Source organism: Zonotrichia leucophrys, chromosome 4 (assembly GCF_028769735.1).
Source record: "Zonotrichia leucophrys gambelii isolate GWCS_2022_RI chromosome 4, RI_Zleu_2.0, whole genome shotgun sequence".
NCBI classification, from domain to species: Eukaryota; Metazoa; Chordata; class Aves; order Passeriformes; family Passerellidae; genus Zonotrichia; species Zonotrichia leucophrys.
Window position 1 is genome coordinate 25,617,930 of NC_088173.1, and position 15,203 is coordinate 25,633,132.

Genomic DNA, 15,203 nt, shown 5'->3' on the forward strand with positions numbered 1-15,203 from the left:
GATATAAAGTGGGAGAAGAAGGAGGAAGGCATGGACATTTGTAGTGATGGCATTTGTCTTCCCAAGTCACCATTACACATGATGGGGCCCTGCTCCTGTTAATATATTTATAGAAACATTTTTATTGTCTTTAATGGCAGTGACCAGATTAAGTTCTACTTGGGCTTTGACCCTTCTAATTTTCTCCCTGCCAAAACTCATAACGTCCTTATAATCTTCCTGAGCTCTCAGCCCTTTCTTCCAATGGACATAAACTCTCCTTTTTTGTTCAGAATTCCAGCCAAATCTCTCCAGTCTTCTCAGAATGTACAACCTAGTGATTTGCACTTCCTAAAATAACTTATATCACAATGAATTATTTCTAGTCCACTCTATTGTTTGATGTTTATCTTTCTCCTTTCCTCCCTTCTTTTGTACTTGACGATTTTAGAGATCTTTTCCAACTATTCCCATCCCTTTTCCTTATTGGTTTATTTCTCATATCCCTTCATGTTTCCTTTCCCCTGAACATTTTCCTCATATCTTTAGCTATATGCATATCAAGACCATGACCTTTTTTTTTCTCCAGCTGAGAACACTGGTTCAGACAGTGGATCCTGTCTGCAGCCTGTGCAGGTGTCATGGTCTTTAGGCAAAAGGTGACAAGAAAAGAGACTGCACAGGGTTCCAGTGAAGCACAAGCAGACTTGCATAGCCATGTTGCAGAAGTTGCTTTATTTGCCTTGCTCTGCCCAATTCCTAAAGATAAATGAGGGTGAGGCTCCAGCTGAGGGCATACCTGGAATGGCCTGGAATGCAGGGAAACCACAGTGCCACCCCTTTACAACTTGCTTGCACAGGCCCTCGGCTGAACCCTTTGCCAGAAAATACTTAGCTGATCCCTAGATCTCTCCACTTTTAGGCCTGTCACTATGAAGAGAATTTTTTTCTCTGTTTATCTACATGTTGTGCAATTAAAATCTCTTCTTTCTGGTGACCAGTGACATGACCCAAGGGGATGGCATGAAGTTGTGTCAGGGGAGGTTTCAGTTGAATATTAGGAAAAGGTTTTTTACCTATAGGGTGGTTGGGCACCTGAACAGGCTCCCCAAGGCAGTGGTCACAGCACCAAACTGACAGAATTCAAGAAGGGTTTGGACAATGCTCTCAGGCAAAGGGTGTGACTCTTGGGGCTGCCCTGCACAAGGCCAGGAGTTGGACTTTGATGCAGGTCCCTTCCAATCAGGATAGCCTGTAATTCTATGGAAATATGATACATAATTCCTTTATCGTTTTTTTATCTCAATTTATCCAACTGAACATGATGCAGTAATATCCCCTCTCCAGTGATTTATTAACCTCAGCAGATTTCAGTGAAATGTGTGTCAGAGGCTGAAGACAAAGAGCATACTGGAGGTGTTCAAGGCTGGTGAGCCTGCACACAGAAGCAGTGGGCAAGGGCCTGTTCTTGCCACTCCAGGTTATCTTCACCTGCGGACTGTAACTTGGGCAAATGTTAACATGAAACATTGACCATGCTCAGCAGATTGTAGCCACAGCTACAGTTTCTGCCTACAAGGCACTTGTAGCAAAGTGGTTCTTTGCTGCCACTTCCCAGGCAGCACAGCTTGCTTCCCACTCCTTACTCCTGCCGGGGTTGAGCAGCCTTGCACTGCTTGCTTGCCTGAAGCAGTGCATGATGTTGACTCCAGGTGAAGAGAGCTAGTGCTTTCTGAAACAGCTTTCTTGTAATGAAAAATTAGTTCTGCACTGAACCTGGCTCTATTTAACAGGAGACTATTTTAACCACAGCTCAAGTGACCTAGAGAGAACCTGTTGTTCTCTAGCTCTTCAGAGAACAACAAAAAAGCTTTTAAGAGCAGTTATGCATCACAGATTTAACTGACAAATAATACAATGCATACTAACTTTAGCTAAAACTTTAGCACTTTTAAAAACAGGTTACTTCTTCCTTATCTGCCATGTTGATTTTTAAGCTTACCAAAGTTACCTTTCTTTCTTTCTTTCCGACAGTCAACTTAGCTGTTAAGAAAAATAAACCTTCTGGGGGGTGTTTAAATTGAAAATCCAGCATTTCTTCCTACTGTGCCATAGCAATTTCCAAGTTACCTTCTTATGAGTCACTTCCGAAGAACTTGGTAACACAAAAGCCCTGGAACACACATGTTAGCAGAAAATAGGAAAAAAAGAGCAACATTTCTGAAGTCCCACCCTACACAGTATAGAAGCTGTGACTGCTCCAACTTCTTTGCATTTTTCCACCTGCACATTTAAGAATGTCCACAAGATTAGGTATACAAAACCCTAAGTGCAAGTGCTCATTGTTATTGAAGCACAGAGATTGAGCAGAACTAGCTGGCAGGGCAGGTTATGCCCTTCGAAAAGTTTAGGGATTGTCTGAAGATTATACAAATGTGCATGACACAGCAATGGAGCTGAATTAAGCACATACAGGATGTCATCCAGTTTTGTGAGAACATGAACAAAGACATCCAGAAATAAACACCTTTCCAAACACACACAGGAAATAAATCAACTGCTCACAGGACAATGGCTTATTCATTTTAGTAAGCTGAAGAAATGCCAAAGCTGAAAGGTGTAAATTAGCTTGTGGGTTCAGAGCAAGTACTAGAAGAATTTGAAGGGGAAAATAATATTCAAGGAGAGTACTCAATCAAGCATCAACACCCTTTTTTTAAATAATGCTTTTCTTCCTTTTAGGTCTCTTATCACAGCCAAACAAGAAATTAAAAAGCACATCTTATAGTACTTGAAGTAAAAATGCAACAAAAGGGAATAAATACAAATCAAACATTTGATTATTTGGCTTTAGGATTGTCAGTAGTAGATGCTGTTGTTCCAGCTAACAAAGCCACCTTCTTGGAAGAGAGACAATTAAGGCACACATTTCAAAGATGGGCCAAAGTTTATTCAGCTTTAGATTTGGAAGTCACACCGAAATCCACCTCTGCTTTTCAATAACTTAGGATAAGAAGAATGTGTGCTTACTGATAGCTTATTTTAAAGCCCTCCTGCAGAATAAATGGATTCTTTAAAATAATATGAGCCAATACCAATAATGGTGCAGTGAACCCGTGATCTTCAGTGTGATCTACAGCACAGCCTGAGCAATAAAAAGTTCTGTTTAAATCAGAGAAACACAAAACTCTTCAAAATTCCCTGACCTTATCCTCAAGCTCTAAGGATTTTAGGAATGCCACATCCTGCACCTGGTAGTCACATTGCCCCAAGACTGCCCTGAGTGCATGTGCCTTGTCATGCACACAGGATTTTGGAATAACCATCAGTGTGGATCCCCTTGGACAGCTACACCCCTGAGCTCCATGCAAAACCCACCATCGCTGTCAACCTTGTGACCAAAAGCCTCTGAGATGGGGCACTTCAGAGAGGCTCTTTTCTACTCAGGTGCTCTTCTGCAGAGTCCTGTCTAGAGTCAAACACTACTGCTCCATAAGCAAACATGGAGCACTATGGGACATATGGGACAATGAGCATATGGGACGTATGGAAGCCAAAGGAAAGGCAAATTGACCTGAATCCAGGAAATGGACAAGAAGGGGGAAAGTACAGCAACCTGCAGCAGTACAGTTTGGGAAATTGTCACAACATGGATGCAGATAAACAGTGCTGAGGTTCCTGACTTCAGAAATCTGGACCAAGGATATTGAGGCTCAATGGAAAGGGAACAAAACAACAGGATTATTTATGGCACCTTGCTATGGCCTCCCCACTGCATGAAACTAAAAGAAAGTTTGCCTATTTCAGTGAGGTTTGACTTTCTGCCATATCCCCTTCCTATTTTCTGTTTCTTTCTTTTCAGGTTCCCTGAGCCTTCTTTATTGCCTTTTTAATGCTTTCCTACACAGGTTTAAAGACCTCTGGATGTATTCTGCTGCCCAGCATTGCTGAGCAATAGTTCTGGGAGTACCTGAAACTTTACAAAGCTTAGTGATGAAAGTCAGAGGTTTCTTAAGCTCAGCAATGACGCCTGGTGGCATTTCTTAAGCTCAGCAATGACGCCAGGTGTTTCACACCTGGTGGTGAAACACAGGGATCCTGTTCTAGAGCTGTGCAGTGTTTTTTAATGTTCTGTTCTTCAATATTGTGGCCCAGGAACAAATCACATTGGAGATCTCTAAGTCTTGGTTAGACAAGCATGTCAGAGCTGATCTTCACTGAGGACAGCAGTGTGAAGCAGAGAACTTCCCAGTGTGTTTTCCTACAGTCGCATTAACTTCATACACCTAAAGCTGCTTCAGAGAAAGATCTTTCTGTAAGTGTCCTAAAGCACTGTATGTCAATATTTATTTCTGGCATCAGAAACAAATTCCTTGTCATTTCTTATTATAAAACAGTGCAGTGATTTATCTCTGCTTCCAGTGTAATGCATTTGTAAGCCATGCCTGAAATATGAAAGTGACCATCTTGAAAATATTGAGAGCAGCCAGGTCTGTAGATTGCAAATGAAGAATAAATGTGCTTTCTTAAGTAGCATGCCACAAGCTAGAACAACAGAGTGCCAAACACCGCTATAACTTGTACACTATGTAAATCCAAAACAAAAAACAATTAAAAGTCCTCATCCTCACAGTGAAGAATTTCTTCCTAACATCTAACCTAAACCCACCCTCTGTCAGTTAAAACCCATTTCCTCTTGTCCTATCACCACCTGTCCCTGTAGAAACCCCTCTCCAGCTTTCCTGTAGGCTCCCTTCAGGTACTGGAAGGTGCTGTAAGGTGTCCCCTGAGCCTTCTCTTCTCCAGGCTGAGCAGCCCCAGCTCTCCCAGCCCGTCTGCAGGAGAGGTGCTCCAGCACTCTGAGCATCTTCATGGCCTCCTCTGGACTTGCTCAAACATGGGCTTCATATGCTGTGAGCCCCAGCTCCGGCCACAGCAGTCCATGCAGGGTCTCAGCAGAGCAGGAGGATCACCTTCCTTGAGCTGCTGCCATGCTTCTTATGATGGGGGACAGGCAGACCCCACTGTGTGGGCGAGACAAGCAACACGTATGAACAGGCAGCAGCCACTGAGCTGTTGTGACACAGCGCAGTTGGTATGAGCTGCCTCTGAACAGCAATACACCCCAGACCATGTTTTCTTTCTATTTCTCCATAGACAGGTAAGCTTCAGATTTAAACAACTGGATTTTAAAACACCTGGATGTGATTATCTTATTTCACTGGTAATGTTGTAAGGCTGTGTTTTAAGTTGCACAACAGTTCTGTAAGATGCTTTAGAACTCTTTCAGCATGTCTCTAAAAGCCCCCAGTTTGTCTGAGCTCCTATACTCTCAAGCCTGAGTAAATAAGGCACATGTATGAAATGGTCTTAAGGAAACCTTGGACAGACTGAAGAGTCTTAGATCAGGTTTAGTAGGTGCTACATGGATTAACATGAGGTTCTCTCAGCTGTAAATGCGTAATTCCTTGAAATGTTACACATTTCAGTTAGAGAATCAGTGTTATACAGGCTGGGTACACTTATGCTGCCTTTTTTGTTATAGAAATAAAGCCAGCAATGCTTTTATGAAAAGGCTGATCTAGTTTCTGCAACAAAGCAATCACACTTTTAAAAAGCCTAAGAAAAGCCCCATGGATCTTCAGTAACAAACCACAATCCATCCTTTTAACAGAATAAACTTCTCTATTTGCCTTTTAGAAAGCATACAGAGAAGTGCACTAAGAGTGTAAGTCATACCCAGCTGTGTGCCAAGCCTTCACAGACCATAGGGAGCCACAGGGATCCCACTTGCAGTCTCCACTTGAAAGCACTAGCAACGAAGGGAAGAAGAAAATTGGGCAAAAGGCAAATCACAGCTGAATGAGCCCTCTGACTGCAGCTCAGCAGAGAGGAACACTTAGGATGCCATGACCTCAAGCTCTTCAGGCATGAGAAACCTGTGTGAGAGATACACTTATTCAGGCACTGCAGCCACCTGGCTACTCCCTGGGGAAGAGAGGGACAGGCAGGCTCACGGAGCTGAAGCAAAGCCTCACTTCCAAGATGTCCACTTCACTACTCTGCCACAGCACTGAAGTCAGGGGATGAATCAGAATCAGAACGTCCATCCAAGACTAAGATTATGACTTTTTTTTAAAGGAAAAATATTTGACAGACAATACAATACATACAGGATCCTGTGATTACACAGTAATACTGAATCTGAGTGACCTGTAAGGAAGAGTTCCTCTCTCCTGGTGCTGTTCTGAGGCTGTGTGATAAATTTTGCTGAGAATATGAAGGAATAATCAAGAGTGATTGAGTCACCTCAGTGTGCACCATGTGCCTACCAAGGCATAGGATTTGCACCTGTGCTAACACCCAACCATCTCAAGCTCAAGTATAAAGCACTGGCTTAACCCCACATTCATACTTCACCTACTGACCCCAGCCAACTAAACACAGTAGATAAATCAGGCAGTTCAGTTGCTTGTGATTCTCTGTTGAGATACTCAGGAAAATCAGAATTTTTGTTTAGAGTGTTTATGCACACATTGCAGCAGGCACTAGTGGTACAGGTTTTGGAACCAAAGGAGCACTTGTCATTCACTGCTTTTAAGAAAACTTTTGAACAGAAATGGAGACAAGAATGTGTACATTAAAATATTAACTACTTGTGCTCTTGGAACTTACATCCAGCTTGGTATGTATAAAAAATAATATTTAAAAAATTAAATTAAACAGCTTCCCTGGGAAAAAATGCAGCATTTTCCATTAATTTCTTTTTTTACCCTCTCTTTTAAAAAGCTATTATATTGAAGTTTCAGGGTAAAACCTGCATTTAACTTAACCTTTCATGCACAGAAACAGCTCTGGGACTACCGGGCACTGAGACAATTCAGCATTACAAGTGCTGCAGATGGTCTTTGAAGCAAAACTCCTTCCTGCCCCAGTTTTATTCCACAAACTGCATGTCTCCTCATTCCCATCAACCAATTCTGAAGCCTAGCTGCTGTCTGAGTCATTGTCTTCATCTTCTTTCCCAGACAGAGCATGTTTGGATGAATCATTGGCTTCTCCCAAAGGAACAGCCCCTTTCCTCTGTGGCAGGACACTGAAAAAGGCCTCCTTCCAGTCTCTCTTCTCCAGGTAAGCAAGGATGATCTCAAACACTGCAACATCAGAAAAGCCCATCAGCTTTTACAGGGAAGTAAGTGAATTGCTAACAGAAACACACCCCTAAGTCCATCTTTACAGAGGTTTAGGTGCATGCTCTTGTGGCTTCTTCAGAGCAGAGCTGATGAAATGCAGGCAGGAACAGACACTGCAATTCTGCTACTGCTGCAGCCTGAAGCCAAGCACAGCCCAAGTCTCCAGCTGCATGACAGTATTTCTCTTAGGAACTGAGACAAATACTTCAGTCTCACCACTGCCTTCTGTACAGGCACCAATACTTTCACATGTTTGACAGGAATCCTGCTGTGGATGCGCTTGATTAAAGATTTTGACCCCTCCTATAATTAGCTCTAATTAGCTCTTCCTTTCTATACAAAGCAACAGTGAAAGATCCAATTTTAGGAACATGTAAAATCTTACAAATACTTAAGTTTTTCTGATAATTTTTTGGACAATTTTTAAGTCCCGTGCCATACCATATTCTCCTCCATGCTTAAATAATCTTTACTATCATGCAAATGCCAGCCTCATTAATATGGCACTTTCAGAAAATAAAGTGATCACTGGGCAATGTGTTACATAAAAAAATAAACTTGAAATAAAGTAAGGTAAGTTAAGCTAAAGAATGTGCAGCGGGGCACAATAAAGACATTGGCACCATGTCAAAAATTTCCATGAGGGTCTGAGTAGGCTGCATTTTGCATGTATTTTTGTTTAATGACACTGAAAGACAATCTAATAATAAAGCTGAAAGTTTAAAAGGAGCAAGATTTAAGGCTTGGTTAAGCCATTAATACTTCAATCAGAACCAGGAAATCAGGTAAAATACAGTTATGAAAATTCAGTAGCTGGAGTACTGCTGATGCCAACTGAGGAAAGTCTACAGGTACTGAGGCAGTTACTGCTGAACAAAGCTGTGGAAAGAGGTGAAAACATCACACTCATTCATCCTTCCTTGGCATAAAATACAATGTTGGATAGTTTCCAACATTTTACTCACTTATACAGTAAAACTGGGAACAAGACCAGGATGGTAAGAAAGTCACAAGTAATCCTCAAACAAGCCAACAGGACACAATGTCTTCTAAATGGCTAAGATACTGTCATTTACATTTAACCATATCTACAATATTTAAAGTTCAGGGCAAATAGTGTATTCTGAAGGCAACTAAATTCAAGAAATATCAACATAATAAAACAAGGTTTAGGCATCTGCACTACAGTGCAGTGGGTTTGAGGCGTGACTATTACAGGTACATTCCAAAATAATGTAATTGTTTTGTGATTTAGAACTTACCATGATTGACAGCTAACACTTTCCGACTGTTCATTTTGACAAAGTTTCCAAGTGGGAGCTGTGCATGACCAATTCCCTGCTCTATAGCTTTTCTGTAAGTAATTCCCTGGGGAAAAGACACCAAAACAAGTGGATTGAGAATTATTGTTTCAGATGAGCCCATACAGATTCACTACAAGTATAATTTCCTGGCAAGAGTTTTGCCTGTGCTGCCACGGTGTTGCTTTAGAAGTTGGTTACAAAAAGAAACTTAACTGGATTGGACAGCACCTTCCTCAAGGGCTACCACCACTGGAAAACTCATTACTTTATATGTATTTCACATTGTGACCTGTGGTCAAAAGGATTGTAAATGAAACTTGTTCATGCAGCTGCAGCTCTAGAACCATCAGCTGTTGGCTGTTTTAAAGGCAAGCTTATGTTAAAGTACAAAGATATTCAGGTTGTAGTCACTCAGTATTTTTTTTCAAAGGAAGAGTAAAGAATAAGAAAACTCTGGAACACAAGCCACTGCTACCACCACAAGTGTTTTTCACATTTCTTCAACATTTTTTTGAATTCTTTTTTGAAGAAGATTTCTCATTATTAATTATGTTAGTTTACACATGAACAGCAATAATGTCAAATAAGGTGCCAAAAAAAAAGCTGCAAAGGAACAGACCCACAGCTTACCTTGTGGTGATTATGATCCACCAGTCCTCCAATCACATAGGCTTTCTTCTCATCAAGCTCGCTGAGAACATCTGGGGAATCTGAGGTAAGATATACTAGGTCTTCTTTCTTTATCAGCTCACTATAGTGCTCTGTTCTAATTTGGATATCCTCAAAAAAAGGTGATTAAAAGAAGTTACATTCAACTGATGAATTGCTGGCCAAGCTTTACAGACCCAAGATGGGACTGGCAAAATAAATCCAACAGTATGTGGTCATTCCACATTCCTCCTTCGCGTTCAAATACCTAGCACAGTGCAGATTGATTTTCTCTGTAAACAATCCAGTCCCTAGAGCACCGATTTGTAAAAATCAACATGAAATTTTCTGAAACCCAGAAGAACTTTACAAGTCCTTAAGTTCTTGTGATTCCCTTCAAACGTTGCCATGTTTCTCCTATGGATCCAAGTAGTTTTCAAGCCCATTAAAGAACTGAACCCAGAAGCAAACGTTTAGTTAACATTAATTGTTCAGTAAGAGAAGTTTATGCTAAGCTCTCATGGAGAAGCTATTGCACAAGAACTGCTGGAAACAGGACTGCTTTTATTTGTTCTAAGTGCTCCTCCTCTGCAGCTGTTGGAATAGTGGCTTAACAGGGAGTCACAGGGAAAACCAACAAGAGCTTGACCACAGGAGAAGTGACTTCTCTCCAGAACGCTTCAGCGCTGAAAGGAACGTGATGAAAGTGAAAGTGCCCACCAGAGAATCACATCCCAACTGGCAAGTCTTGTTTTGGACATGGATAAAAGAGCACTGCCAAGACAGACAACTGCTGGAACTGCCTAAATCAAGGAGTCCTGCTTAGTCTATCAAGAATGGAATTTGTTAAAAAAAATAAGTGAAAATGGATTTGTGTGTAGTTTTTCAAGCAAAAATCAAATCTAGATTCAAGAGAAGCAGTCTTTGGCTTATTAAAGTTAAATCAATTGAAAGGACAAAAAGACTACACCTTTTCAAATACGCTATTGCTCACATGTATTACAAAAACCCATGTGGAAAAAAAGAATGTTCTTCACAACTAACAATACAGTTAACAACTACAATCAAGACTTTAACTTTTTACAGAAATACTCAAATATTCACCTTCCAATTCACCCATCCTTTGTCATTTTCGTTCATGTTGGTCTTCAGCTGTCCCCCATGGCTGGTCAAGTAAAACTTCGAACAGAACAAACAAGAGGTACAAAATACAGAAACGTCAATTTGCCACAATCTGTTTCCTCTCTTTCTACCCTTAACTGTTACCTAAAACTCATAATATTTTTTAGATGGAAGTGGGACTAGTACCAAATTCATATAGTTACTGATACGTTTAAAAGACAAATTCAGACTTACAATGACTTTTTAAAAAATCTGCCAGAGCTAAAACCAAGAGTATCAACAGCCTCTTACTGGCACACCTGGATCTGGCACTTTTCATCTGCATGCACATACTGTTCCATATATAGGTGTATCCTTATAACACATGGGTGTTACAATACAAGTAATTTTCTTATGAAAGAGGCAGCTTAAATATTTTCTTTTCCTACTACAGTTCTCATGTTTGGTACTTGGCAACAGTCAGCATTCAGTTTGCTCAAACTCACCTGCACAGGATGAAATGCCTTGCGGTTTTCTGCGTAACATCTCTGAATCTGCTTGTGAAGCTTCTTAACATCCTGTACACAACACAGTTTGTTTTTATTTAATCCTTCACACAGACCATCACAAAATGCTTTATCATGAGCCAGTCTGAAGCTAAAGAGAGAAAAAGGAAGCTTTTAACTGGCTAAAGTGACTACTTGGAGAGTATGGGCATCAGATCCTGAGAGGAAAAGCACCCATTGTGAGGGGATTATGCTGACAAGGAGACACACACATCTTCCACACAGGTGTACTTAGACACCTCTATGCATTGTGCTTGATTTACATTATTCTAGGGGAAAAAAAATCAGAGGGATTTAATGAACATACAGAATTAATCTGAGGAATCAAACAGGTTTATCACTGTGACAACACTCAGTCTGTAACCCATGGGAAAATCCTGAGAACATACAATCTATATTTAAGAGAATTAAATATACCTAGTTAATCTGAAGTTCCTTTTACCTTTAACACCATCAGGTCATCAAAGCTGCAGTCCACGATGAGGCGAAGCGTGCTAGGAACAACTTCCCTGCGCATGCACTTTCTGCCATTCCCCTCACTACTGGAATCCAATTTTGACTGACGTTCTAGTTTTCTCTTCTGGCGTTTTTCTTTTCGTTTCTGCCTAAGTAAACAAACAAATCAATCCTCTAAAAGTGCTGCCAGCACTGCTGAGGTACTGTGTTGGGCACACAAATGCAGACTTCTAGGGCCAAAGTGGTTGTCCTGTGACTGTGATAGTTTAAACTCAGCCTGTTGCCTGCATTTGTGCCACACTGAGACCAGCACAAAACACATCCCCCACCCCGACTTTGTGAAGTTCTGTAAATACCTACAGACATCTGACACAAATTCAATTTGCTCAATTAACTCAATACTGGGAGTCTCATGGATTTACAGGTCCTCTGAGTCAAGTCTCAGAACTAGCAAAAAAGTAGTTAGTTTACACATGAACAGCAATCACAGTATCAGGATTAGAATGAGGAAGACAATTTACATCCCGTTTCACTGCACAGTTTTTCAACAGGCTTCTGAAGAAATTGGTCCATCCTCCTGTCCTCCTGACAGGAGCAGGCAGTTGGAAGATCAAATTTCAGAGACAGCAACAACCACTGCCTTGGGAAGGAGCAGTCAGTGGGATAAGAATAAACCACCATCAGCACATCTACAGATACACTTTCTCTCAACACATCAAAACAGAAGCTCTATGTAAGTCAGTGTAACTTGTAGCACATCACTTCTTGTCTCAAATGTGGCTGCTTTTATTCAGTGTATTTTTAAGAATCTCAAGTCTGCCAGCACCAGGAAAAGAGGAACAAGGCCACACATTCTGTCTCCCTTCTGACAAATAACAACATGCATGTTTGAATCCCTCCTGAAGCTGAGGAACAAATCTAGCATGAGGAGGGGATGCTTACCTCTACAGCCTCTTCCAGTGCAGACCAAGTAGCCTGGGGCTACTGCTTTAAACCTGGTGTGGGAGAAAACTGGTTCAACTGCCTTGATTTGATGAAGCAATTCACAAGCACATTCTGCTGACACATCATTATTATTAGCACTAAATATTACATGGGAACCATGGGAAGCTGCTTTGCAAACCATACCTCCGTAGATCTTTCTGTTCTTCCCACTGCTTCTGCTTCAACAGCTTCTTCCTTTGCCTCTTGGACATGGACTCAAGGCATTCTTCCTTGCCTGAGCCTGCCTCCAGTCTCTCTACTGGATTGTCATTTGACTTCACCTTTCCTTCCACATCAGGAACTTCAGGGAATGGGGTATTTTCCATTGGCACCTCTGGACTGTCTGTGGGTGACCCAGATGACATTAGCTTTTGGCTGGGTTTTCTGACTTGTTTGTCAGCACATGCCGGATATTTCATTAAAAACAATTCTTCTGCTCACCAATTCTCTACAAAACAAAGGGATATAAGTGTCATTAACAAGATACTCAACTAGAATAAACACCACTCAACACCTACTATAAGCCTGAATAAAGAGAAGATCTTTTTTGTTTGTTTAAAGCCTCTGCAAATAATAACATGGAACATTCTAAAAAGATTATAACCTATATCCTGAGAGTCTAAAATTCTGCCTGCTAGATCTGCAGGTAGTGAATAGCTTCTGATCAAAAACTTTGCAAAAGAACACCAGCATAAATTTAGGGAATCATACTGAATCAAATGTAATAGAACAAAAAGCATTAGCAGGGTGTGTACACAAACACAAAAAATTAAGGACGTGTCTTACAATATAACTACAGCAGCATATTAGAGAAGTATGTAAGACAGAAGTATGTAATTTTAAAGGGACTAAAGCCATTTGGGGGGAAAAAAAGTGTGAACGAGCTGTACTCCTGCAAAATTAATTTTTATTTCTCCCGAAAACAGAAGGCATTGGACAGTAACAGACACCGGCCACTGTCAGAAGACAAATACAAGTAAAAGGATGAACAAATGTAATTCAGCAAAACACTCTCGGTTCAAACCAACTACAATTATAACTACTCCTTTCTCATGGTTAGCACGATTTTTCCGCACTAGGAGCTCCTGTGTGCTCGACACCCACACAATTCCCCAAGGACAACTTCACCGGAGAACGCTACATCTCCACCAGGCAGGAAACAGCAACCCCCTGCTTCCTGCAGCGGCAGCAGAGACAGGAAACACACAGCGCAGCAGAACCCAGAGGAGCTTTTGCTGGCACATCCCCATTTCCCTGTGTGAGGGCGTTCGCACACCGAGCCCCGCACACCTGCGCACACCTGCGTGCTTGCATACAGGAGCACAAACACACACACACATACACATACATACATACACACACACACACGCGCAAGCACACGTGTATCTACACACGGACACGCCATACGCCCCTCATGACTGCAGAGGGCAGGCCGCAGGCCCGCGGAGGGCCGTGTCCCACCCCGGCGGCGGGGCCGGGCCGGGCCGGGCCGGGCGCGGTGCGAGCCCCGCTGAGGGCCCCTGGGGGCCGCCATGTTCCCCCCCGCCCCCGAGGGGCCGCAACGTACCCGCGAGCCGCCCCGCGCGCGCCCGGCGTGGGAAGGGGCGGAGCCGCGCATGCGCAGGCGCGCGCGAGAGGGAAGCAGAGCGGCGTCCGCGTGAGGCCGCCGGGCAGGGCGCCCCCAGCGGCGGGCGGTGTCAGGGCGCGCGCCACCTCCCTCACACCCCCAGCCGTGGCTTTGGGGGCTCCGTGGGGATAAAGGGCAGCGAAAAGGAAGACAAAAGCTTATTTTTATCTGATGGTTTGAGTTCAGGCAGGGGCCAGCGAAGTATTTTTGGCTGATGGCATTCCTCCGGGCAGATCTGTAGCTGCAGAGGTCCCCGACATTGCCGCGCTCCCTCCGCCCCCGCGGGAGAGGGCCGCGCCTTCGCGCTTCCTATTTTTAAAGGCCGCCGACAATTAGGTTTTTTAACTCCGGTGTCAATGCTCAGCGAAGGCAGCGTTCTTTCACTGCCAGATAACTTTACGAAAGAATGCTGCCCTGTTACAGGAGTCGGTTTTGGAGACTGGGATGATATTCTATGGGAACAATGTATTTTGGGCAGCCTGAGTATGTAGATGTCTGTTTGCCCCCGGTTAACGAGGCACACAAAGTTAGCAAACACACGAGCGTGCGCTGCCATAATCCCCTTTCCGTGTGCATCAGTGTTTAGCTCAGGTTTCATGGGTGCCACATGTACACACTCGGACAGTTTTAGTGCTGGTTTCAGGTTCGCCACAGCTGTGTTGCGCTCACAAAACTGCGTTGTGTCGCTATAGTGAGACACTGACCTTTCAACTGCTGCTGGAATTTAATATTTGCTGTAGTATTTGATCTAATTTGTGATTCCTGTTCAGTGCATTACTTTAAAAATAGCTAGATTTGCATTTGCTGGGGTCTATTTAAAACCTCACTCACGTTACTATTAATACCTAGCTTGACACGCCAGCATCATAAAAGCCCAAATGCTCCAGTCTCCCTGTGGAGAATCCTTTGGTGTTTTTTGGTCACTGAAAGGGAGCAGATGAGTTACCAATAGAAGCCTTTTTTTTAAAAAAAGCAAAAGACATCTGACAAAGTCATGTAATACTCAGATGTGCTTTTTCCTAGAATGAAGAAGCTGCTTACGTAGTTTGTTTTTCTCATAGTGCCCTCTGCAAAGCGTCAGTATTGCTCGTCCAGCCCCCTGTGTCCTCAGACAACAACAGAGCATCATGCAATGTTTTCCAAAGTCTGCCAAGTGGTGAAAAAGTGAAATGAAAAACTGAGCAGTTGCAAATATTGGGAAAGAGCTGTCTGTCTAAATTTCATTATTTTTATAGGGCCTTAACGTGACCTTTTCAAGATGCTGATCCCGATGGTGAGTCACCCTCTCTCCCAGCAACAGAAAGAACTAAATATTCCAGAGCTTAGAGCTGCAGCTCAAGAGGCA

General features: G+C 42.6%; 1 protein-coding gene across 2 annotated transcripts; it reads right to left on the reverse strand.

Moving 5' to 3' along the window:
• Window positions 1-2,927: 2,927 nt before the first annotated feature.
• On the reverse strand, window positions 2,928-13,938 carry TRMT10A (tRNA methyltransferase 10A). Of its 2 annotated transcripts, none has more exons than XM_064710877.1 (8): window positions 13,799-13,938; window positions 12,376-12,679; window positions 11,234-11,396; window positions 10,732-10,803; window positions 10,229-10,303; window positions 9,107-9,256; window positions 8,435-8,540; window positions 2,928-7,133 (listed from the first exon to the last, which is right to left on the reverse strand). In XM_064710877.1, exons 2-8 carry the CDS (start codon window positions 12,648-12,650, stop codon window positions 6,967-6,969), a joined length of 1,008 nt encoding a protein of 335 aa, XP_064566947.1. In that variant the 5' UTR covers window positions 12,651-12,679; window positions 13,799-13,938; the 3' UTR covers window positions 2,928-6,966. The 2 variants fall into 2 exon arrangements, with proteins under 2 accessions (XP_064566947.1, XP_064566948.1); XM_064710878.1 differs by lacking the exon at window positions 13,799-13,938 and adding an exon at window positions 13,336-13,770.
• Between the last annotated feature and the right edge of the window lie 1,265 nt (window positions 13,939-15,203).

What these genes read in the sequence shown, in the direction of transcription:
- TRMT10A (XM_064710877.1), bottom strand. Translation starts at nt 12,650, where the DNA reads ATGAAATATCCGGCATGTGCTGACAAACAAGTCAGAAAACCCAGCCAA. An exon ending in GAACAGAAAGATCTACGGAG is followed by an intron (nt 11,397 to 12,375) that starts GTATGGTTTGCA and finishes TTGTTTACTTAG; the next exon opens with GCAGAAACGAAAAGAAAAAC. An exon ending in AAGGATGGGTGAATTGGAAG is followed by an intron (nt 9,257 to 10,228) that starts GTGAATATTTGA and finishes CCTTTTTTTGAG; the next exon opens with GATATCCAAATTAGAACAGA.